General features: G+C 45.1%; 1 protein-coding gene across 1 annotated transcript in view; it reads left to right on the top strand.

Moving 5' to 3' along the window:
* helz (helicase with zinc finger) overlaps positions 1 to 25810 on the top strand; it is a 147263-nt gene that overhangs the window by 5127 nt on the left and 116326 nt on the right. The window contains exons 2-3 of the mRNA XM_056280764.1: positions 23299 to 23544; positions 24445 to 24481. Of these exons, the coding sequence (XP_056136739.1) occupies positions 23317 to 23544; positions 24445 to 24481 (265 nt within the window). The 5' untranslated portion in view covers positions 23299 to 23316. The remainder of the gene's footprint in view (positions 1 to 23298; positions 23545 to 24444; positions 24482 to 25810) is intronic.

Raw genomic sequence — 25810 nt, 5'->3', positions numbered from 1 at the left:
CCGATAAATGACAGCCCATTTAGACCGGATGCAACATTTGCGTGTATATCGCTTTAAGATGGGCGTCCGGGTGGTGTAACGGTCTATTCTGTTGCCTACCAACACAGGGATCGCCAGTTCAAATCCCCGTGTTACCTCCGGCTTGGGCGGGTGTCCCTACAGACACAAGTGGCCATGTCTGCAGGTGGGAAGCCAGATGTGGGTATGTGTCCTGGTCGCTGCACTAACGCCTCCTCTGGTTGGTCAGGGCGCCTGTTCTGGCGCGGGGGGTGGGCGGGATAGCGTGATCCTCCCACGCACTACGCCCCCCTGGTGAAACTCCTCGCTGTCAGGTGAAAAGAAGCGGCTGGTGACTCCATATGTATGAGAGGAGACGTGGTAGTCTGCAGCCCTCCCCGGATTGGCAGCGGGGGTGGAGCAGAGACCGGGGCGGCTCGGAAGAGTGGGGTAATTGGCAGGGTACAATTGGGGAGAAAAAGGGGGGGAAATCCAGACTGGGTGTGATGTTTGCTTGCTTCTCCCTTTAGAACCGGATGTGATGTGAGCACGTTTAGATGATGTCATTGTTTTCAAAACACGTGACCAGTGAAATGCATCGTGAGTCGCTGAGATACACATGGGGAAGCCGAAATGCATTCTTCTTTCCCATAACTTCAGAATGTGAAGTGCATTATGGGATGCATTTTGCTTGTTTTTTTCAGTGCTCTTAGCCCATCTTAGCCTCTGCGTGGGCTGCTGAAAAGTTTCTAAGTTGTGCTTCAGACAGTGAGCACGGCTGATGACCTGAGCGAGGGGAGGGGCATTGATGCGGAGTACAGCGTTGCTCTGAGGATGAAACAGCTGTGAATTAGAAGACTCAGCCCCAGGTGATGATGTGACTGCTCACCCGCTAGCCAAGTCTCGGTGGGCGAGAGAAATTTCTGAGGAGGACGATGATTTTGGCGAGTTTGCTGCCTTCCAGTTGTATTGTTTGATATTTAAGAGAAGTTAATGAGGGCGTCAGGTGGCGTGGCGGGCTGTTCCGTTGCCTGCCAACACAGGGGTCACTGGTTCGAATCCCCGTGTTACCTCTGGCTTGGTCGGGCGTCTCTACAGACACAATTGGCCGTGTCTGTGGGTGGGAAGCCGGCTGTGGGTATGTGTCCTGGTCACTGTGCTAGCGCCTCTGGTCGGTCGGGTCGCCTGTTCAGGAGGGAGGGGGAACTGGGGGGAATAGCGTGATCCTCCCACGTGCTACGTCCCCCAGGTGAACTCCTCACTGTCAGGTGAAAAGAAGCGGCTGGTGACTCCACATGTATGGAGGAGATGTGGTAGTCTGCAGCCCTCCCCGGGTCAGTAGAGGGGGTGGCGCAGAGACCGGGACGGCTCAGAAGAGTGGGGTAATTGGCCAAGTACAATTGGGGAGAAAAAGGGAGGGGGGGTTAATGAATATTAAGGTAAAGGCAATAATTTCCAATTATGGCTAAAAGTTGAAGCTCTCAGATGGTTTTTATTTCATGGGTCTATCTGCTACAGAGGCTGAGAAATAAAGATTTTAGTGAAAGTTTTTCAGAAAACCCTCAGGAGGTTGTTTTCAAACAAGGCCTTCAGTTTTAGAATTTTTTTAGAGGGCGCCTTAGGCCATAATAGGTTTGAAAGGAAATGGAGAGACGGGAGATGGATCCTTCAACCATGTTATGAGTGTCCTTGTAGTTTGCAGCCCCACTGTTGGCAACCTGTTGGAATGCCACAAATCACAACAATCAGCTGACCTGGGCAGAGTAGCCCTCGACCGAGATGAGCCGTGTTCATGGTAGGTTTCATCAACTTACCATGAACACGTGAAATCCATCCATCCATCCATTATCTGAACCGCTTATCCTGCTCTCTCAGGGTCGCCGGGATGCTGGAGCCTATCCCAGCAGTCATGGGTGGCAGGCGGGGAACAGGCCGCTAGGCCATCACACAGGGCCCACACACACACACACACACACACACACATAGTCACACCTAGGGACAATTTAGTACGGCCTATTCACCTGACCTACATGTCTTTGGACTGTGGGAGGAAACAGGAGCCCCTGGAGGAAACCCACACAGACATGGGGAGAACATGCAAACTCCACACAGAGGACGACCCGGGACGACCCCCAAGGCTGGACTACCCCGGGGCTCGAACCCAGAACCTTCTTGCTGTGAGGCGACCACGCTGACCACTGCGCCACTGTGCCGCCTGAACATGTGAAATACATTACGTAAATAATAATAAATATCCGCCATCACTTCTCCTCTTAGCCTAAATAAGCCTGACAGCGTTCATGTCAGCCATTTCTGGTTTTGCTGCAGTAACGTGAAAGCTGGTACCGTCAGTCAGACATCAAAATCAAGTTTAATGTAATGGTAGTTGAGTGGTGTGGGCTAAGCCGTTGACAGACTAGATTGTAGGTTTATTTATGAAACCGTGTGGCAGCTCTAGCGAGTAAACAAACAACGGTCCTGTCATTTCTCCCTCGTCACTTCTAAAAATTCTCTGGCAACATTGCTTACAGCAGTTTGTAACGCTGTCCATGGCTAAATGGTCACTCACAAAGCTAGTTAATGCCGTGTTTATCAGTGGAAGACCGCTAACCTTAATGAGTGGTTAAACTGTACCTCACCTCACCTAGGTCGTCCGTCAGGACGCCACAGTAGGGTTTCGGTTGCGCATGTTAGTTTAAAGCATGGGGGCGCTACTCCACATGCAGTTCTCTGGTTCTCCGCTAACTGGAGATTTTGTGCCTTTCCATTGTCAAGGTGCATTGATCATCTGCAAAGCCACGATGTCCCCGGTCCATAACGTCAGTCTATGGATGAATGCACCAGGGACTACTGCTGCCCATAGGAACAGCAGGATTTATTATGGAGGTTTACTCCTCTAGATCCGCCGTGGTCTGCTCTGTTGTCTCCTGACAACGTTAACAGGATTACCGCGAGGAGGGTGTGGCTCTTCAACACACACGCACGGTCATGCATCACGGAGAGGCTATATTTTGCACCTCACATGATGCTGGGGTGTATGGAGACCAGTCTAGGACGCCACAAAAGGCCATCTAGGAAAGCTGCTACTCCTATTCTTAACCCCAACTTGAACTATAGCGTTTAACTTATTCTGCCTAAATGAAGCACTGGTAAATATGTCTGTGACTTGCATGTCTGTAGTTACAGTCGGTGCACTGGAAATGATTAAACCAGAGGAGACACGTGAATAAACGTGAGCCGAACAAGTATCTGACACAACTTGGTAGCCAAAGTTATCTAGGTGCACATAACAAATAGTCAGCAACTGACTGATACGGAACAGTACTGATGTTCATTTAGCTATTTTATGTTTATTTAATCTTTATTTAAATAGTCAGCAATTGACTGATACTGAACATACAGTAATGATGTTTATTTAGCTATTTCTTTTGTTTTTCTTTATTTTTATTTTCTCAATGTTCATTTCTAGAATTGGTTGACAGTATATAATAATGTTAGATATTCTTTAATAAAATTATTTGTTTAATAAAGCAGCCTTCTGAGTACCTGCGCGTAGTCATCGGTGCTCGATCCACTTAGAAAAGGTCTATTTTCACTGCAGCTCAAAAATTCACTATTAGCCACGTGAATTTTTCCCCTCTAAAATTGGTGTCAGTATCAAAAATCCCATACCGGTTGGGTTCAGATACAAAGTGCACGAGGACTCTCTCAAGACTAAAGCCTCCTACAGACTGTGTGATTTCAGCGGTCCTGTAAGTTTATTGCAAGCCACACTGCGCTGTGGATCTAATAAACTTGGTACGACATCAAGTGTTGATGTATGTAGACTGTATGATGACAACACCACTGAAGCACAGGCTGCGACGCAAGTCCATAAAAACGTCATCAGTGTGTGTGCTGCATCAGCGCACGTCATCAGTGACGCTGCCGGTAGAGCAACATGACGCCAAGCAGGAATCAAGTCCTTTCAGTAGTCGCCACAGCTCGTTTTGTTGAATCCATGGCATTTGGGTCACAGATGCTAACAGTGTGTTTGTCTGTGTTTAGCGCCAGCAAAGACTCTGCGTCACGTTGATCAGTGCATCATTTCGTGCTGCATTTCTGTTGGTTGGTTAGTAGACGTAGGTCAAATCAAATCAAATCAATTTTATTTGTATAGCCCAATATCACAAATTACAAATGTGCCTCAGTGGGCTTGGTCGTAGCAGCAGTCGTGTGAGAATTTCTGACACTGTCAGACTTGTGTCCCAGGTTATCTTTGGTCGCAAGACCGTCATGACGGCCGTCTTTGAACCTGTCTCACAGTGCAACGTAGGACCACCATTTTGGAGTCACGACCAAAGATATCGCCACGTTTAGTCATTTTTCATCTGAGACGGCCCACATCGCACAGTCTGTGGGGCTGTAATAATACAGTCAGCTTTCGATTCGATAGACGATGCAGGGCTAAAGGTTCAATACAACATGGCGCGCGTTTGGAGAACAAAACTCACCATTTCCCACTGGCGGTTGATGATGTGGGCTGTGATGGTTCTGTAGCTTTGGGTCGTGTGAGATTTCCAGCTGACAGTGGTTATCGCGACTCCCTCAGCCCTCTAGAGGGCGTCTTTCACCTTTACATTCACATGTCTTGATGCATGCTCAATAATCCAGGAAAGTTGAATCAGTTCATCTGGACATAATGTTTAGTGGGAGAAACGTTTCATCACTCATCTAAGTGACTTAGTCAGTCAGTCAGCAGCACGGCAGCCCAGTGTTTAGCATTCTTGCCTCACAGCAAGAAGGTCCTGGGTTCGAACCCAAGGCCGTCCCAGGTCCTTTCTGTGTGGAGTTTGCATGTTCTTCCTGTGTCTGCATGGGTTTCCTCTGGGCGCTCCGGTTTCCTCCCACCATCGAAAGACATTCATGTCAGGTTAATACTCTTGTCTGTGCCCCTGGAGTTGGTCCCCTGGCGCTGCACGGTGGCTGCACGGTCACTGCTCCTGGCTACATGGCTGCCCACTGTTTCCAGTGTGTGTATTAGGATGGGTTAAATTCACAGGATTAATTTCCCCACAGTGATTAATAAAGTATGTCTTCCTTTCTTGCTTTTTTTAATTTTATTTTCCCCCCTTTTTCTCCCTAATTGTACCTGGCCAATTACCTCACTCTTCCGAGCCGTCCCAGTCTCTGCTCCACCCCCTCTGCTGATCCGGGGAGGGCTGCAGACTACCACATGTCTCCTCCGATACATGTGGAGTCACCAGCCGCTCCTTTTCACCTGACAGTGAGGCATTTCACCAGGGGGACATAGCGCGTGGGAGGATCAAGCTGTTCCCCCCAGTTCCCCCTCCCCCCCTGAACCGGCGCCCCGACTGACCAGAGGAGGCGTTAGTGCAGTGACCAGGACACATGCCCACATCAGGCCTCCCACCCACAGACACGGCCAATTGTGTCTTTAGAGATGCCCGACCAGGCTGCAGGTAACACGGGGACTCGAACTGCCCGTGTTGGCAGACAACGGAATAGACCACTACGCCACCCAGACACCCATGGATCCATTTTTGTACAACTCAAAATATGTAGCTTTGGTCAACCATAGATGGTCAGTTGGCATGTACACATAGTGAATGGTCTGTTAGTATAACGTTTACATTTTCTTGCTTTTATTCAAGTTGGCTTACAAGAGTCAGACATTAGCATATATGTTCATGTCAACCTATAGGCGTTTTAGAGCACTACATAGTTCTCATAACATCACCAAGATTTCTTGTCAAATCATGTGCAAATGGTGTAAGTGTGCAGTAGGTAGACCACCAACAGTGATGTGATGAATATCAGTAAGGAATTCAAATTACAACTTAATAATTGTAACAGTCATGCTTAGAGACATTTTATGGATGAAGGTAGTCCTGGAAAATGAATGTTTTCAGGCATTTTGTGAATGAGGTAAACAAGCCCAGATATAGTCTTTATTGTCCCGCAGGAAATCTGTTTTCACAGCCAGTACATGCATAGAAACATACAGATAACCACACCGCAACGTACGGCTATACATACAGATACATAAACACATAATATTCATAAACACATAACATTAAAGCTGGCTCTATGCTAGGTCAGCGAGGCAGTTTGTTTAGTGCTGCTATAGCAGAAGGGGCAAAACTTCTGCCAAAGCGATCTCGTCTCCTTTTCAGAGTCCTGTATCTATGGCATGGCGGCAGTAGTGGAAAATATGGATTGAGGGGGTGATCGCTGTCATTCATTGTTGTAAGTGCAAGGCATGTGATGGGTTTGTCGTTCATGTCTGAGTGGTTGGGTGTAGGGGGGTGGATGATCGTGGAGGCAGTGCATGTGATCCTGGTAAGTTTGTTTTTGTTGGAGATGGTCAGCATGGTATAGGAATGGGGAACAGTACAGCAGGATGGGTTGGATTATGCTTTTGTAAAGTAACAGCAGGAGTTGGGGGCAACAGAAAGGGCTCTGAGCTGTAGCTCTGATTGAGGCCTGAATTTAATTTGACCGTTTTGGGCCCAGGTGAGAGAAAAGTCCTTACTAAAGCTTAACCCTTTTGAAGTCGGTGTATACAGTAGCCTTCCAGAGGTGGGATGAAGAGGGTTAGCAGCAGCGTTAAATAATATCAAGTGTTCAAATATACCCAGTAGAGGTGGGTGATATATCGAATATACTTGGTTGCAGTGGCGGCTGGTGCTAAAAATGTTCTGGGGGGGGCACCATGTATCTTGGTGCAGCACATCCGGCAGCTGCTTTACTGTCCACACAGTCACAGAGTTATTAAGAAGGACCATGTGGCCTATAGATTTTATCAGGGTTGGTAGACGGTGGATGATTGACAGTCGAGACGAGGCGTGGTGGTGGGTGTGGACATGATTGTAAGCCACAAGAATTGTCCAGTCACATTAGATCAAAAAACATTAAAACAATACCAATTCACTGCCAATAAAAGTGTGCGCCCCAGAAAATCTGGAAACCCTGGAAAATCTGAAGAAACCAGTCAGACAGCAGCCTCAGGTCACCTGCTCACCACAAGTTTGAGGGCTTACATAAGGTATGGTTTGGCCGGCGCCCCTCACCCAGGAAGTATATGTATTCAGACAGGAATCAGCCAAATACCATTTGAACCAATATTTAATGCTGCTGACAGACTGAAAACACTTTTATTTCATAGTTATTTGCATTATACAACTACATTATATTTAACATGTTTAAGTAGATTTTCATCTCTTGATGTTTGAAGGGGGCGGCACCCAAGCGCCCTCTACTGGCTACTGCTGAGATGTATTGCAGCTTGTCCTACGTGGGATGTAGTAAATGACTGTATCGTGAACATTCAGTACAAATTGTCACGTAATGTTTTTTAAGCCACCAGTATGAGACTCACTTTGGCATTTCACTTCTCTCGCTCTCTCCTATGGCTCTCTCCCTTCTTCTTATGCATTTCCGGTAGGCTAGATGCCTTGCGGCACATTGCTCCCTCTCGCAGGTGGGAATTAGGTTGCAGTTAGGGTACGGCTCTCTCCCTTTCACAGACACAAAAACTGGCATACGTCGCACACACTCGTCCACCCATCCAGACCAGTCTCCTGGGCGAGTGTGTGTGACGTAAATAGGTGAGGCGTGTGTTTTTGTATCTGGGGGGAACAGAGAAAGCCTGGAGAGAGCGAAAGAAGTGAAGTGCCAAAGCAAGTATTGAGTTCGGAAATGGTAATAGAAGATGGAGGCGGACAAATTGGTTCAGAAAAGAAACGGCACCGGAGCCGTCGTCTGGCAGTGGTTTGGGTATCACAAGGAAGATGTTGGAACAAACAATGGTCATCTGCAAAATATGCAGCAAGGCCATTGCCACAAAAGGTAGTGGTATTACAAATTTGTTTCACCATTTAAAATGCCACCCACTGCAAAACGAAGAATGCCTGAAACGCCACATGTCCATATCTCCACGCCATTATTTTCATTTCACAGCTGCGAAAAGCCTATGTGTGCTGTTGCCTGGTATAAACAAATACTGGTTTGTTAAATTTAGCTTGGTTGTGATTTCCCCCTTTTGCATGCAAGTTTAAAACTGTTCCAATAGAAACCACTAGTGAATATAGACAAGAATGTGTTAATGCAGACCCGTGTTGCAGGGACGACTAGAACCATCATACTGCTGTGATTGTGTGCACCAGAGGGTTATATCGAGCACTGATGAAGCGCTTTAGAGGAGATTTCAAAATATGGTCTGTAGTCTGGATCTTTGTTTTAATCTTTTTTTTTTCTTATCTAGTGTAAAGCGTCCTTGGGTTCCTTGAAAGTTGTTGTTGTTTTTGTTGTTGTTGAGATGGCCATGAGATGCATGATCTGTATAGCCGTGTTGGTGTCGTTCCCACGACGTCATGATTAGTTGCTCCAGGACCGTCAGTGCAGTGGACCAGTTACATTGTTGTGATGTTGTGTCTTTGCGACATGGGGAAAAAGACCAGAAAAATATCAAAGCTAACACTTACCTTACCCTTACCTTAACCTTACCCTTACATTGCCCTTACCTTACCCTTACCCTTACACTTACCTTACTCTAACCTTAACCTAACACTTAGCTTACCCTAACCTTAACCTAACACTTAGCTTACCCTAACCTTAACCTAACACTTACCTTACCCTAACCTTAACCTAACACTTACCTTACCCTAACCTTAACCTAACACTTACCTTACCCTAACCTTAACCTAACACTTACCTTACCCTAACCTTAACCTAATACTTACCTTACCCTAACCTTAACCTAATACTTATCTTACCCTAACCTAACCGATAGTGGCGGCACGGTGGTGCAGTGGTTACCGCTGTTGCATTACCGCAAGAAGGTCCTGGATTTGAACCCCGGAGTTGTCCAACCTTGGGGGTCATCCCAGGTCGTCCTCCATGTGGAGTTTGCATGTTCTCCCCATGTCTGTGGTGGGGTTTCGCCGGGTGCTCCGGTTTCCCCCACCATAAGAAAGACATGCATGTTAGGGTTAATACTCCTGTCTGTGCCCCTGACCGAGGCATAGCAAGACCAACTGGAGTTGGTCCCCGGGTGCTGCATGGCGGCTGCCCACTGCTCCCAGCTGCACAGCTAGGATGGGTTACATGCAGAAAAAGCATTGCCCCACGGGGGATTAATAAAAGTAGTAAAACAGAAAAAATAGCTAACCTTAGCCTAACCAATAGCTAACCCGCGCTATCCCACAACCTAACCCCACAACTGCCTTTTTCCTTGAGTCGCTAAGGCACAACAGCACAACAACATGACTGGTCAGTTGCAGCGATGGTCCTGGAGCAACATTAATTATGATGACGTAGGAACAACACCAACAAGGCAATGTCAGATACGGCATCATGATATAGCCTAAAAATATCACAATATTATTTATAGGCCTTACTGCCAGCCCTCATACTCAGCTTCCTCTGTGAATAAGATGGCCTTGTTTACAGATGACATTCTGTCTAAATCCTGTGGTCAGTATGAACCCTGACTTGGATAGTAGTAAAGATTTATTTGCATTGACATGCAATTCATGTTGACCTGTTCGATGTGTAACTATGAAATGTCATGGCACAGCCAACTCCTCCTGCAAACTTTACAGCACACTCCATACTACCCAGCGAGCCACAATGAAGGCCTGGTTTGATGCTTTGGGGTGTCAGTCATGATGTGCTTCCAGGCTAAGCAGTCAAATGATGCCAGAGTTGATTCCAGTGTTATTGGCTTTCAAGCTTTAAAAAGTGAGCGTAATGGAATGCTACAAGCATATCATATGATTACCACAATGCTCAGTTTGATGCAGATGGGCTCTAAAGGTCACTTGCAAGCCAACAGGCAAGATGTGGGCTATGTATGACACATTTGCTGCAGTACCACATCCTCCTGTGTTCCTGCTGAGTAATAGCACAGTAGGCAACCACATGAGCGCCTCAGTCCTGATTAGAACTTGGAAGCGGTTGCCCCTTTGTCTTCGTTTGGCTTGAATTTAAAGCCATTTTGGTCTATACATTTAGGGCAACTTGGGGCTGGGCGATATGGACAAAATCAAATCTCACAATATTTTTGGACCATATACCTTAATATCGATATTGTGGGGATGACTATTGGTGTTTTCATAAAACATTTACACAATCAGATTTTTGATAAATAAATCATCAGTAATGCCTACATAATAACTAGGTGGGTAAAGGCAAATAGTAGAGAAGCTAGGACTGTCTGGCCAGTTCAGAAATTACACCACTTTACTGTAATGCAGTCTTTACAACCAGGAAATTACAACACTTACGCCATATCGTCATATTCTTCTTCTTCTTCTTTCGGCTTGTTCCGTTTCCCAGGAGTTGCCACAGCGGGTTTGATAGTTTCCACCAGTACCCTGTGATGGCACAGCACCGATGGCGGTCTTGTCAATCCTCAATGATTTGACAAAATGTTACGTCGGATGCCATATGGCTATATTATGATATCCAAAACCCCAGATGATATCTCATCTCATATCACGATATGGATATATTGCCCAGCTGTGTTAACTATTAAATTAGGTCAGCCCCCCCCCCACCCCCCCAGTTTATATTTGAACGACATGTTGAATGTATCTGCTGGAGTGGATTCATGCATATAGCCACTTGTTTCATCTGTTGGCAAAGACGATGGCAGATTAAATTTACTTGAACTTTTTTCAAAAGTGGCATGAAGTGATGATGAGGAGTGGTTACCTGCTGAAGCAGCTACTAACGTATATACCAACTGGACTACACATTGTGCTTCCCTTCTTTAGATGTAAAATATACACAAAATACAGAAGCCCTTATTATTCTGCTTTTAAAAAGACACAAGACTGAAACAAGTAAAGGACTTAATTATGTTGACTATCTCACCACATGGACCAACAGCGTTGTTGTTTTTTTGTTTTTGTACGTTGCTCGAAGATGGGTATGCTGATTAACCATCAATCCACCCATTACCCAAACCGCTTATCCTGCTGTCAGGGTGGCGGGGATGCTGGAGCCTATCCTAGCAGTCATTGGGCGGCAGGCGGGGAGACACCCTGGACAGACCATCACAGGGCAGAATTTGAAATATGTCTTTTTAAATTATTATGAGAAAATGCAAAGTAAAGCTTTAATGAATTTAACAATTTTTATTACTTTATTATAGTGGGAAGTTAAAAATTCTGGGTTGGGAACAGGCCCAGAATTTTTCAACACACTGAAAAGTATTAAAACGCCATCACTGAGACACAAATCTTTGTTTCATAGCTAACACTGTTTAAGAGTGTTGTGAATTGGACGTTTATGTCATTAACAGCACTGAGGAGCTGCTGTTGAGGGGCGGTTTTGATGCCGGGAAGACATGCACCACAGTGACTATTTAAAAAAAAAAGAGGAAAAATATTTTGCACAATAAAGGAGACCTGTTGACGTGAATTTCTCATAAAAGTTATTAGTAGGGCATCTGGGTAGTGTAGCGGTCTATTCTGTTGCCTACCAACATGGGGATCGCTGGTTCGAATCCCCGTGTTACCTCCGGCTTGGTTGGGCATCCCTGCGCGGGTGAGAAGCTGGATGTGGGTTCGTGTCCTGGTTGCTGCACTAGCGCCCCCTCAGGTCGGTCAGGGCGCCTGTTCGGGGGGGGGGACTGGGGGGAATAGCGTGATCCTCCCATGTGCTGCCTCCCCCTGGTGAAACTCCTCAGTGTCAGGTGAAAAGAAGCGGCTGGTGACTCCACATGTATGGGAGGAGGCATGTGGTAGTCTGCAGCCCTCCCTGGATCAGCAGAGACCGGGACGGCTCGGAAGAGTGGGATGATTGGCCGGAAACAACTGGGGAGAAAAGGGGGGAGGGGAATAAGGTTATTAGTAACACACCTTAGTGGGCTTCCTGTGAATTCAAGCAGGAAGGGCAGCTTTACTTTGTGAAGTAAGGGCAGCACAAGTGAGGAGGTGCTGTCAGTCTATTTGTGTTTTATACTGTTTTTGGTCAGAGTTAATATTTTTAATCGTTTATTGGGAGGTGGGAGTTTGGATTTGGTGTGACTAGATGAAACTCACACCATATGGAAAGGGTCGTTGCTATCACGCTCAGGCTTGTTTTAACTAATTGCTTGTGCAGCATAAATACACTTCAGATAGTGTCATTGTCTAAAAAGGACACCAGCATGACTTTCAAATGTCCGTATAAAGTCATTATGCCATCCAGATAATAAGATGAGAAAAAAAGGAAGAACAAAGGACTCAGTTGGACTTTATTATAGAGTTGAAGACTTTCTGGTGCTCGCCGGAATGGCTTCTTCAATTCACATGACAGGTGTGGAAACCCCCGGCATTTATTCCTGCACAGAATATCATTCACAAACTGAAGGAGGGTGGTGTAGTTGATGGCTGTCATCACTACATTCTCTGCAGGAGTAAATGATGGGATTTCCCCTCGTGTCATCAGAACTGAAAAAACCCTGTGGACGAGCGGTGAAACGTCTTCGGGGCTACGGCGTGCCTGAGGGCTTTATGCTTAATTTCTTGACTTTCAAATGATTTTGGGTGAAATGTTCTGCATTTCATAAGTCTTACCATCAGCCTGCTACCGCAGCTCAGTGCTGCTTCTCAATGCGGCTTCGGTTCGACACAAAGTCACTTGTGGCGCTCCAGGCCCCACCAGCAACTTCCAGGTTTGGAACGGGATGGGCTGGTCAAGGTGGAGGGCAGCGGGAGATCAGTTGTATGTGTGTGTGTGTGGGGGGGGGGCAGCGTCCAGGCTGGCCCTGTCCCTGGCCCTGGCCCATTGGGCTCTAACCCTAACCCTGGAGCTGGGCTGCCTGGGGTGGGGCCCATGGGCCTGGGTGGCCCACCACAGGGTTCTGTTTGGCCCACTGGATGTTTCTGGTAAAACAAAAAAAGGGGGGGGGGCGATAGAGATAGAAATTGAAAGGAGGGTGGATTTGTCAAAGGTTGGAGTGGAGGTCGCTGTTGTTGCCTTTTTTTGTGGGGTAAATGGGTGGATGTGTGTTTGATATGTTTGATCCCTCTAGGTGTGAATGTGTGTGTGTGTGTGTGTGTGTGTGTGTGTGTGTGTGTGTGTGTGTGTGTGTATGTGTGTGTGTGTCAGCCCTGTGATGGTCTGGCGGTCTGTCCAGGGTGTCTCCCCGCCTGCCGCCCAATGACTGCTGGGATAGGCTCCAGCATCCCTGCGACCCTGAGTAAGGATAAGTGAGTTATCATCAGCCACCAAAATTAGCAAATTAGATATTTTATTTCCCAATGCTGCTACTACTACTACTACTACTACTACCACCACCACCACTACTTTCGGCTGCTCCCATTAGGGGGCGCCACAGCGGATCATCCGTTTCCATCTCTTCCTGTCCTCTGCATCTTCCTCTGTCCCACCAGCCACCTGCATGTCCTCCCTCACCACATCCATAAACCTCCTCTTTGGCCTTCCTCTTCTCCTCTTCCCTGGCAGCTCCATATTCAGCATCCTTCTCCCAGTATACCCAGCATCTCTCCTCCACACATGTCCAAACCATCTCCATCTTGTCTCTCTTGCTTTGTCTCCAAACCGTCCAACCTGAGCGGTGCCTCTAATATACTTGTTCCTAATCCTGTCCTTCTTCCCAGTGCTATTTGCCAGATGTTGTTTGTGCTATTGTGTGACTGTATTGGTGATAATATGTGGCGTGTCTGCTGTTGTGTATGGGTGTATTGTGCTGTATCAAAAACTAATTCCCCCGGCCCTGGTCGTGTGGCAAATAAACAGTCTATCTATCTGGTTACTGGTCACTTAAATGTGCTGGGCTAATTGGTGAGCAGCACATGAAGAACTTGTGATCAGAATGTGACCTTTTGGACGGGGAAATCGTTTCTTTTTTGTTTGTATTGGTGTGTGATATGTTAAAGGCAGATAAAATAACCTATGGAAATTGCTCTTCAGCGAGGGAGAAGGTCCTAGGTACTCCTGCAGAGAATCAGTTGCTACCTTTGCCCTTCTGGCCAGAAGACCTTGATGTATTCTGTAATCTATGTCTTTGTCCTTGGAGCTTGTACCCGAGGCTTGATGGTAACGTTTGTTAATAGGAGCACATGGTCGGTCCCCTGTTGTGCAAAATTTAGACCACAAATAAAAAAAAATCATTTCAAATAACAGACTTAATTGATTAGGCCAATATTAATGAATGAACTTTGCTGCTTTTTTTTTGTGGCTCCCCTCCCCCTTTTTTTCTCCACAATCATATCTGGCCAATTACCCTATTTTCTGAGCCGTCCCGGTCTCTGCTCCACCCCCTCTGCCGACCCGGGGAGGGCTGCAGACTACCACATGCCTCCTCCAATACATGCGGAGTCACCAGCCGCTTCTTTTCACCTGACAGTGAGGAGTTTCACCAGGGGGACATAGTGCGTGGGAGGATCACATTGTTCCCTCCAGTTCCCCCCCCCCCCCCAAACAGGCACCCTGACCCATCAGAGGAGGCGCTAGTGCAGTGACCAGGACACATACCCACATCCGGTTTCCCACCCGCAGACACGACCAATTGTGTCTGTAGGGACACCCGACCAAGCCGGAGGTAACACGGGGATTCGAACGGGCGATCCCCATGTTGGTAGGCAACGGAATAGACCACCACGCTGCCTGGGCGCCTGAACTTTGCTGCTTTAAATTTTTCAGAGTTCCTCTCTCATTTTGTCTGCTATGTGACCAGTCGTTTCTGCATACTGTTAGCCAACTACCCCATGGCAGAATAGACTTCAACCACACGCACACACACACACACACACACACACACACACACACACACACACACACACCCCTCCTGATTGCACCCGTCGGTTTTGGCTCACTGTTTATTTTTCTCTGTCACTTTAACTTTGTGTTAGTGTAGCATTATAGCACTGTTTAAAGACAGGCATCTTCTCTTTGAATAGGTTCTTCCTGTAATAATGATATTAACCAGGGTTCCCGCAGGGTCTTAAAAAGTCTTCAATTTGATAAGCAGAATTTTAGGTCTTAAAAAGTCTGAAATTTGATCTAAAATGTGTCTTTTGGTCTTAAATGTGATTTTGATAGGTCTTAAAAACATGACTTCTCTGTATCAGGTTAAATGTATGTATGTATCAGGCAAAGCTCTCCGTTTATCAGTCAGTCTTCGTTCCAACCCTCACCTATGGTCATGAGCTTTGGGTAGTGACTGAAAGGGTGAGATCGTGGATACAAGCGGCTGAAATGAGTTTCCTCCGTAGGGTGTCTGGGCTCAGCCTTAGAGATAGGGTGAGGTGCTCGGACATCCGGAGGGAGCTCGGAGTAGAGCCGCTGCTCTTTCACGTTGAAAGGAGCCAATTGAGGTGGTTCGGGCATCTGATTAGGATGCCTCCTGGGCGTCTTCCTTTGGAGGTCTACCGGGTACGGCCAACTGGGAGGAGACCCCGGGGTAGACCCAGAAATTGCTGGAGGGACTACATGTCCAATCTGGCCTGGAACGCCTTGGGAACCACCAGGATCAGCTGGAGGGCGTTGCTGGGGAGAGGGACGTCTGGAGTGCCCTACTTAGCTTGCTGCCACCGCGACCCGACCCCGGCGAAGTGGCTGATGATGAATGAATGAAAAAAAGAAAAAAAGGTTAAATGTGTTTGAGGGAAATATCTGGGCTGCAATGTAAGCACTGCAGTAATATCCAATAATCCGTATTGAAAGAAAACAACATGGAACCAATAGTCCTCACTTTGCAGCTCCCCGGTCACTTTATGGGAGAACACCGAACTAGTGTTTTGTGTTTGTATCCTGTGGCGTGTGTCATGCTGTCAGTCCGAGCCAAGAGATAAATGAACGTTTAAGTCTTTAACTTCTGTCTGTTACTTTTCTAACTTCATGGAGAAATGCAGATTCAACTGCCAGTGGTTGGAGAAAAGCATGTTTAGTGCCACCTGGTTGGAACCGGTGGAGGGGAATGTTTTTGAAGACCCACACATAATCTGTGATGTGTAGGAGGTGCCTGGACTGTAGTTGTTTTTTACTGCGTGCTCGTTGAAAGAATTGTTCTGATGGAACATGAAGTTGTTCTTGCTGAACGTTAATAAATTTACTTTGTAAGTAATTCTAGGACTTTTTTATTCTTTCATAGTAATTTTCCTTCATTCTTTCTTGTCATGAAATAGGTCTTAAATTTTATTCAAAATGGTCTTAAAAAGGTCTTAAAAAGTCTTAAATTTAACCTGTTGAAACCTGCAGGAACCCTGAAACCCATCATGGAAATCCAGTAACAATTAGAACTCCTGTTTGACCCAAGAAATGACCATTGTAACTGCTGACCTGAACATCAGCTTGTACATATGTCCTGTAGTGTATGTCTTAGTACCTGCGTGTTATCCCATATTAACATGTACACTACTGCTCGAAATCTTTGTTCTACCACCGTTCAGCTACCAACTGTCCCCTTTACCAAAGTGACAAGATCTAGGTCCAGATTTCTCACTCATCTGGACTCAAAATAGTGGAATGAACTCCTGGTGTCCATCAGAGCTACCGATTCACTTCTGTCCTTCAAGGAAGGCCTAAAAATCTTCCCCTTTAGGGCTGACCTCCGTCCTTAAAGTGGTCTCTGGTGACACTTTGCTATTGCTTTAAATTGACGTTGCCAGGTGTTACTGTTATTATCATGCCCTTACTTTCTTAACACTATTATTATTGAGCACTTTTTGTACTTGAACTTGACAGCTTAATTTGCTTGTTTTCTGACTTCTGGCACTGAATATGCACGTTGTACTTTGATCCCCCTGTTAACAGCCTCTTGATGCTTTAAGGTGCACCTACACTAATGCACTAAATTTGACATGCACACTTGGCTATGATATGATTATTACTATGTACTCTGCAAATGTACTTCTACTACTTTATATTGTACTACTATGATAATATTAGGGCTGTGTACTGGTGAGAATCTGGCGACACGATACGTATCACAATACGGGTTATGATTCAATATATCGCGATATATTGTGATACTGTAAGAAAGGTGATATATTGTGATACTGTAAGAAAGGTGATATATTGTGATACTGTAAGAAAGGTGACATATTGTGATAGTGTAAGAAAGGTGATATATTGTGATACTGTAAGAAAGGTGACATATTGTGATACTGTAAGAAAGGTGACATATTGTGATACTGTAAGAAAGGTGATATATTGTGATACTGTAAGAAAGGTGATATATTGTGATACTGTAAGAAAGGCAATATATTAAGATTTCATAGGCCTGTGTTCTTTGTGCTTATGCTACGTCCTGTCTCAGTTTACGTTGTTGGGTTGAAGTGGAAGAGTCAAATGGCTGAAGACAGATTATGACACTGTTATCTAGCGGTCGTGGGGTTACACACAACACAACATGTTTGTCACCAACCTTAACATGTAAACAATTAAAAATCGATGCAGTGGTTTTGAGAATCGATACAGTATCACAAAATATAATATCGTGACACTCGAGTGTATCAATATTTCTTACACCCCTACTTACTATGTAGCATTCTATGATGCCATTTTGGTAACATTCAGATTTATCGGCTAATAACCGACTTGGTTGTAAGTGGCTTTGGATAAAAGTGTCTGCTACATGAGCACATGCAAATGGCCCAGAACTTCTTGTCGTTCTCTAACTTTTACTTTTCTCTTTTCTCTTTTCAATCTGCCTTAAGCTGTTTTGATGTGGGCCAGCAGGTATTTGTGCTGGTCCCTACCTGAGTGGTATGATTCACTCCAGAATAAGGATTAAGCATTTCACATAGTGCAGTAGGCAATATTTGCGGGGTCAGACATTGTACCAGGTTGCCATGGAAAAAAGGTGAACACACTGAAATAATCACACCGGTGTGGGAAGATGGCGCCGTGAATTCACATTTGTGGCGGCCTCCCCCAGTACCGTCCATGCATTGTCTTTGTCCACGTCTGCATCTAAGTTTTGTCTTCGTTTGATGGCTGGGAGAGCTGGCACTGGATCAGCTGGGAAAGCGGGGCAGGCTAAGCTAACTGCTAGCCCATGCAGACCGGCGGTTCCGATAACACCGAGGGTGGTCTGGTGGTGGCCTCGCTTGGCGTTGACTGTGGTGTTTTTGATGTCGTCGTGAGGAGTGCGGGGAGGAGTGTCGAGGGTGTCTGGCTGGGAGAGCTGGCGCTGGATTGGCTGGGAGAGCTTGGTCTGCTTCATCTGGTGGGCCTGGGGACAATGGCCCCTACCTGGAGCTGCGCCCGAGGAGGAAACACTGAGGGCGGTCTGACAGGATGCAGAAGCGGGGTGGGCTAAGCTAACTGCTAACCCATGCAAACTGGCGGTTCCGATAGTCATCCTGGCTGGCGTTCCCTTGGACAGTGATTTTTTGATTAGTTTGGATATGTGTGTTAGTTTGGGTGTGTGTGTTCTTGTAGTTTTTGGATGTGTTGTTGTCTTTGTGTTGTACTGCTGTGGGCTGGGGGAAACGGCACGTCGTTTCATTTCATGTACGCAAGTGCATGAAGTGAGATGAAAAAGTGTTCCTGATTCCTGATAATATTGACCTTTTTTTATTCAAATGTGATGAGCGCAAATCACAATACACAGATGTGGCTAATGATTTGTTCTTTCCATAGCCTAGATTCATAGAGATGACCACGTTATCACTGTGCTGTGGCACATTAAGTCAATAGCAAAAACTATTTTGTTTTGGCAATATTATTGGGCGGCACGGTGGTGCAGTGGTTAGCGCGGTCGCCTCACAGCAAGACGGTCCTGGGTTCGAGCAACGAGGTGGTCCAACCTTGGAGGTGGTTCTGGGTCGTCCTCTGTGTGGAGTTTGCATGTTCTCCCCGTGTCTGTATGGGTTTCCTCCGGGTGCTCCGGTTGCCTCCCACAGTCCAAAGACATGTAGGTCAGGTGAATCGGCCATACTAAATTGTCCCTAGGTGTAAATATGTGTGTGTGTGTGTGTGTGCGTGTGTGCGTGTGCGTGCGTGTGTGTGATGGCCTGGCGGTCTGTCCAGGGTGTCCCCCCGCCTGCCGCCTAGTGACTGCTGGGATAGGCTCCAGCATCCCCGTGACCCTGAGAGCAGGATAAGCGGTTCAGATAATGAAAAATGAATGAATGGCAATATTATTGAATTAACTGAACATTTCTAAGTGGAATCATAAAATCCTATTTCTACCCACTGACATTGCATATTTTGTGTAATCTTTACCTGAGATGGCATATTCTAGTCATATTTTAGCTGCTGAGTTGTCATATCAGTGCCTGAAACTTGGGCCCACCTACACATTCCATTTAGAGACTGTTGAGGCTTCCTATGAGAGTTAATAGTGAACAATATGACTTTCTGTGAGCAGCGGCTGTCATGTATGTCCAGGCAAAAGTCCTGGAAAATGTCCTTCAAGTCCTGGAAAATGCTTTCCTAAAAAGAGTGGGAATCTTGGAAATGTTGCAGTGAAACGTGTAATTGATGAAATAATTTTTTTTCCATGCTTCAATACGTTTAAAGGATAATTCAAACCAGAGTAATGTGCTTAGTTTTTGATATTGTGTGTATTGGTTGCATTCTGTCGCATGTCTTTTTGTCTGTGTGTAAGTTTGTGTGTATCTGTCCATGACTAATAGGGCTGTGTATTGGTGAGAATCTGGCGATACGATACATATCACGATACAGGGTTACAATTCAATACTTGAGATATATTGTGATACTGTAAGAAAGGTGATATATTGTGGTACTGTAAGAAAGGTGATATATTGTGATAGTGTAAGAAAGGTGATATATTGTGTTACTGTAAGAAAGGTGATATATTGTGGTACTGTAAGAAAGGTGATATATTGTGACACTGTAAGAAAGGTGATATATTGTGACACTGTAAGAAAGGTGATATATTGTGTTACTGTAAGAAAGGTGATATATTGTGATAGTGTAAGAAAGGTGATATAGTGTGACACTGTAAGAAAGGTGATATAGTGTGACACTGTAAGAAAGGTGATATATTGTGATACTGTAAGAAAGGTGATATATTGTGATAGTGTAAGAAAGGTGATATATTGTGACACTGTAAGAAAGGTGATATAGTGTGACACTGTAAGAAAGGTGATATATTGTGATAGTGTAAGAAAGGTGATATAGTGTGACACTGTAAGAAAGGTGATATAGTGTGACACTGTAAGAAAGGTGATATATTGTGATACTGTAAGAAAGGTGATATATTGTGATAGTGTAAGAAAGGTGATATAGTGTGACACTGTAAGAAAGGTGATATAGTGTGACACTGTAAGAAAGGTGATATGTTGTGATACTGTAAGAAAGGTGATATATTGTGATACTGTAAGAAAGGTGATATATTGTGACACTGTAAGAAAGGTGATATATTGTGATACTGTAAGAAAGGTGATATATTGTGATAGTGTAAGAAAGGTGATATATTGTGATACTGTAAGAAAGATGATATATTGTGATACTGTAAGAAAGGTGATATATTGTGTTACTGTAAGAAAGGTGATATATTGTGGTACTGTAAGAAAGGTGATATATTGTGATACTGTAAGAAAGGTGATATATTGTGATACTGTAAGAAAGGTGATATGTTGTGATTTCATAGGCCTGTGTTCTTTGTGCTTAGGCTACTTCCTGTCTCAGTTTACATTGCTGGGTTGGAGTGGAAGAGTCAGATGGCTGAAGATAGATTACAACACTTACCAAGTGGTCATGGGGTTACACACAACACAAAATGTTTGTCACAATCACAGACCTTTACATGTAAACAATTAGCAATCGACATAGTGGCTCTTGAGAATTGATACAGTATCACAAAAGATAATATCGCGATACTTGAGTGTATCGATATTTTCTTACACCCCTAGTGGCTAATCTCGCGTTCTACTGGACTTAACAGCCTAAATTTTTTATTTTTTTGCACAGTTATGACTGTATGATCAAGAACTGCTCATGGTTGCACTGATTCAAAACCTTTGGAAAACGTTTGTTCTTGCTACTGCCGCTCCCTCTCTTCATTTACTCTCTAGCTCGCTCAACCAACGCTGTTCTCTGTCGCTGCCCGATCAAGGTCAACCGTGCGCGTGCGCAACTCACATCTACAGTTGACTCAGATCGGGCGGTGACATGATCAAATGTTATTAAAATAATTAAAGGAAGAACTTCCTCTAGGTTGCAGTCATAACAGGAAGTGTTGCATGTTCTTGTCGTGCCAATCTGAGTCAACCGTAGATGTGAGTCGCGCATGCGTGGGCTTAAACGAGTTACCCAGCTTTATTATATTATGAAAATAAAGACAGGGTTAGGGTTAGACTAAAATAGCCGCATAGCAAACCTTTTCTTTTTGGAAAGTGCAAGTTCATATTAGACTTGGTCGCATTCATGCGAGGGTCCACCTAGGTGGCTGTGCATCCACAGACTGACGAGCAAAACGTTGTTATTAGGTAGATATTTGTTAGCTTGAGTGCTGCATATTAAAACCTTTTTTTTTCTTCATATGTCTCGTTTAGTCGACTTGGGCACTGCGCACAAGTCTTATAATGGCAGGAAAAACACTGGTTTTTCTGTCCATGTGTGCATGTATCTCCATCCATTATCCAAACCACTTATCCTGCTGTCAGGGTCGCGGGGATGCTGGAGCCTATCCCAGCAGTCATTGGGCAGCAGGCGGGGAGACACCCCGGACAGGCCACGAGGCCATCACAGGGCATCTATCTGTCCACTGCTAATCTCGCATACTACTGGACCTGTAATTTGTGATTTTTGTGCACAGTTATGACTGTATGATCAAGGATCTGTCGTGATTACGGTGATCCAAAACCTTTGAAAAACCCGTGTTGTACCGCAGATAAGTGCTAACTCCTCAGCTGTTTTTTTTTTTTTTTTTTGTTGCTCAAGTCCGAGCGCCGGAGAAGGAGAGATGCACAGGCAGTGCCTCCATATATTCCTTTCTCCCGGTAGGCGAAAAAAGGGGTGGTTTGTCGCCAAGTCTGGGCACTGGAGAAGGGGAGATAGGCCTGGCGGGGATCTGCACTCTACTGAGTGCACTCTTCTAGTTGTATCAGTTAATGCCCGGCTCAAACTACACAAATTCAGGCCGATTTTGACCCGATTGCGTCGCTGCCGACCATCGTTCAGTGTCGGGCCTGAATATGAACATCGGGACCAACGAATGCTCTTGTAGTGTGACATAATCCAAGACCAGCGTCAAGATGCCCCACGACCTCAACTCGACAAGTCTAGCATGTCAGAATTTTTTTGCATTTTCCGTCTAGTTTGACGCCCCTGACCGATGCTCAAAGATGTGTTCCTGACGCTGACCAATAGGATAACAGAATGCTACAACGTTAGCTAGCTAGGCTAATTTTACTGACATGGACACATTCGTTACCTCAAGTTCTCTTTGAAGGATAGACAGCCCATATTGTCTTCTTTATAGCACCCAGGGACGGGTCCACAATCGCTTTTTCTTTTTCTTTTCCGAGCACAAGACCGCTAGCATCACACATAACGCTTCTTCCATGATTGACACTACGGTCGTGATGACAGCAGATGACATGATGACGGGAGCATACGATGATGGTTCGGGATCATACTTGTTGTGTGGCCAGTCTGGCGGCCAGGACGGGACATGAATCTATAGCAGTAGTCTGATATGGTGCCATCGTGAAAGACAAAATATCGTGTAGTCTGATCTGGGCATGACTCATTGGTTTTGTTGTAGAGACTTTTGGACACAACCTAAAAAACGCTGTCATCTTTTGGGGCCATGGAGCACAACCAAAACAGTGTGACAGCATGGATACCTGCTGTAAGTGTAGGTTAGTCATTTCTGCAAGCTGAACCAGGAAGTAGCTCAGCAATGAGATGAACTGTGATATGGACATTTCTGGTAATAACCTTTATCTCTTACTGTCATTTTCACCTCCAAATACGTGGTTTATATGTAATTGTCTTGCAGTGCTGCCGCGTCCAAAATCTCTGAAGTGGTGCCGATGAGTAAAATGATATCATAACCAATGTGCACAATGACAAAAACAAGACCCAGGATGTAATGAAATTATTCTCTATGTGAATGTCTTTTGTGTGCATGCCTCCCAGTCAGTGTGGCCTAGTCCGGTGAACTTGCCCTTTTCAAACATCTGCATTTCTGTCATTGAAACTGAGCTGCACCAAGTAAATTGGGGCCACTCTGAGAGAAGACCCAAGTTTTGGTATCTGTGTCTCCTTTCTCCTCTCTCTTCATTGCCCTTGTCTCTCTCATCTCCCCTGATCTTGTCTCTCTCCTTTGCCCCCACCCCAACCCCCTTTTAAAAAAAATAGACACTCTGTCCCTGAGTCATGGCGGACAGGAGAGCGGAGAAGTCATGTGAAGAAGCCAGTAGATCGTTAACCAGGCGGGAGTATGACGCGGCGGTCAGCCACAGCACAGAAGCCCTGCTGGTCCTCGGACCCCCAGCCCCCCACTCTGGAGCCCCTGTCCCGCTGAGCCCCTCATACCTAGTCGCTGCTGCTGGACCCGTCCGCAGCCGTGCCTTGCTCTACCGCATCGCTGCCCTCCTGCAGCTGGTGAGGAAGCTAGCCAGAATGTGCTCCTATGACCTCTATTCCTCAATGGCATCTATCCTCACTTTCTCTCTTCCTCTCTCTCTCATATATACTCTCACACTCTTTCAATGTCTCTCACTCACTCGCTTGCCTGATCTTTCTCTCTCTCTCTCTCCCTCTATCTAACGCACTTTTTCACATACTCTCACGCTGTCTCAGTTTCTCTCACACACTCTTCTGCTGTCTCCCGTTTTTTCTCTCTCACCCGATTCTCTCCTTTTCTTTGCTTGTCGTACGCATGTTCTTGTGCTCATCTCTCCATCTGTCTGTCTTTCTGTCTGTCTTTCTCTTTTCTGTCTTTCTTGCTTTCACTATTTTTCTTTTTCTTTCTTTCTTTCTGGCTGTTGGTCTTTCTGTCTGTCTGTCTCTATCTGATAGTTTTTTTCCTCTCTTTTATTTCTTGTAGCCAGCTTGCACATTTTTCAAGGTAGTCACACTCATAATGATGATTATGAAGAATTGTCGCTCCCTGTCAAAATTCTTTGCCTGGAATTAAAGGCAGAATTACTCCACACCCTCACATGGTCACCACCACAGACAATGTCACTTTCTGCTCGTCCTGCACTAGCACATCTCATTCTTGCATAATGTAGCGTATTCATTGTATTCCAATTCCACATTCAGATTTATAATGTAATCACTGGCTATATTAGCATGAGAAGAATATAGAAGTGGGAACGGTTTACCCCCCAGATTATGAAAAGCACTCACAAGTTAGGATAGGACTCCACTGAGAAGCAGAGATCACCCTTCTTTAGCACATCCAAAGCTTTAAGCCCTGGAACAGATAAAGTGTTCCCTTTATGTGATGGCTGCCATTTTCTTACTTTGATTATTTTGTTTTTCTCCTTGTGCCGACAGAAAAACTATGATCAAGCAGATGAAGACTGCAAACACGGTGAGTAGGAATTCTGTGTTGAACCTTGTGCAAATGTGCTTAAAAACACAACAGACATTTAATTGGAGATTTGTCATCCCAGGTTTCAGTAACTAGCTTCATATTAAGTTTCAAAAGGCTTTTGTCTCTGCAATAACACAAGTGTGCTAATGTCCCACTTTTGTACATTTAACTTTTGCTGAGATAGTCCAGTTACCTGATGGGTCTGGCATATCAAGAGACAAATTAAACGGCAGTAGTAATGCACAGATGCCATATGCCGGGGACAGTAGAAGGCAATACTAAAATGTGCAACACAATGCAGCAGATGCCTCAAACCCCAAAGGGAGTGCATATTTTGCATATTGACTGCAGAAATACACACCGGAACTGTTGCCAGAGAATTCAAAAGTAATTTTCTATCATGAGCGGTGTCCAATCTTGTTCAAGAGAATTAGGCAGTTTTGACTGAAAAAAGTTTTTATTTGATGTTCCTTGATTTTGAAATAATTTCTGCTCAATTATTTTCGATAATTACTCTAATGGAGTTCTTAAATAGCTTATGACTGAATGATAATGATGAAGCCAATCACGTAGCAACTGTGCTACACTTCCTATGGTTCCTGGTGATATCGGTCTTCATAACTGGTCGGACCACACAGCGCTTTCCCAGATGGAGCTACCTGGCAGTGTTCTACTACTTGTGCGTCTGTGCCACCAGTTCATCCTTCAACACGTCTTTCAGCATCAGTGGAAACTTCACATATGTTCCCATCTATGTATTAAATGAATTTAGTAGAAATGTAAAAGAAATGGCTTATTTTCAGTGAGCAAACCTTCTCTGTGTGAATAGGACTAACTATATAATCTAAAACAATGAAGAGAAAATGAAAAAGGGAAAATTGTTAAGTGTCTTAAGGGCATTTAACCATGTTGACTATTCATCTGTTTAGGGGCAAACATTTGATAACAGATACCTGTTTGTTATTTTATGCCCCTTTTCCACTGCATGGTACTGGTTCAACTGGACTCTACTCTGTTTGACTCAACTCACTTTACTTTATGGGATTTTGTTTTCCACTGCAGATAGTCCCCCCTCAAAACTACTGAGTCACACACATTTGTCAATGCGCAAGAAACCAAGGCAGTTTTATCCACTGTTGTCCTACCAGCACTGTCCTTATTACTGAGGTAGTCTGTTGGTAAAATTCCTTGTAAAATGGTAAATTTGCTCCATACTGGGCCAATGACACGCTCCACATGGATGTGGACAGATGCAGTTTTTCTTGTTGCCTCAATATCTAAAGGACCAAGCTGCTTTTTCCCTTGTGTGTAAAAGCAGGTGTCTGA

Source organism: Lampris incognitus, chromosome 5 (assembly GCF_029633865.1).
Source record: "Lampris incognitus isolate fLamInc1 chromosome 5, fLamInc1.hap2, whole genome shotgun sequence".
NCBI classification, from domain to species: Eukaryota; Metazoa; Chordata; class Actinopteri; order Lampriformes; family Lampridae; genus Lampris; species Lampris incognitus.
This window is presented reverse-complemented; position numbering and strand designations above follow the sequence as displayed.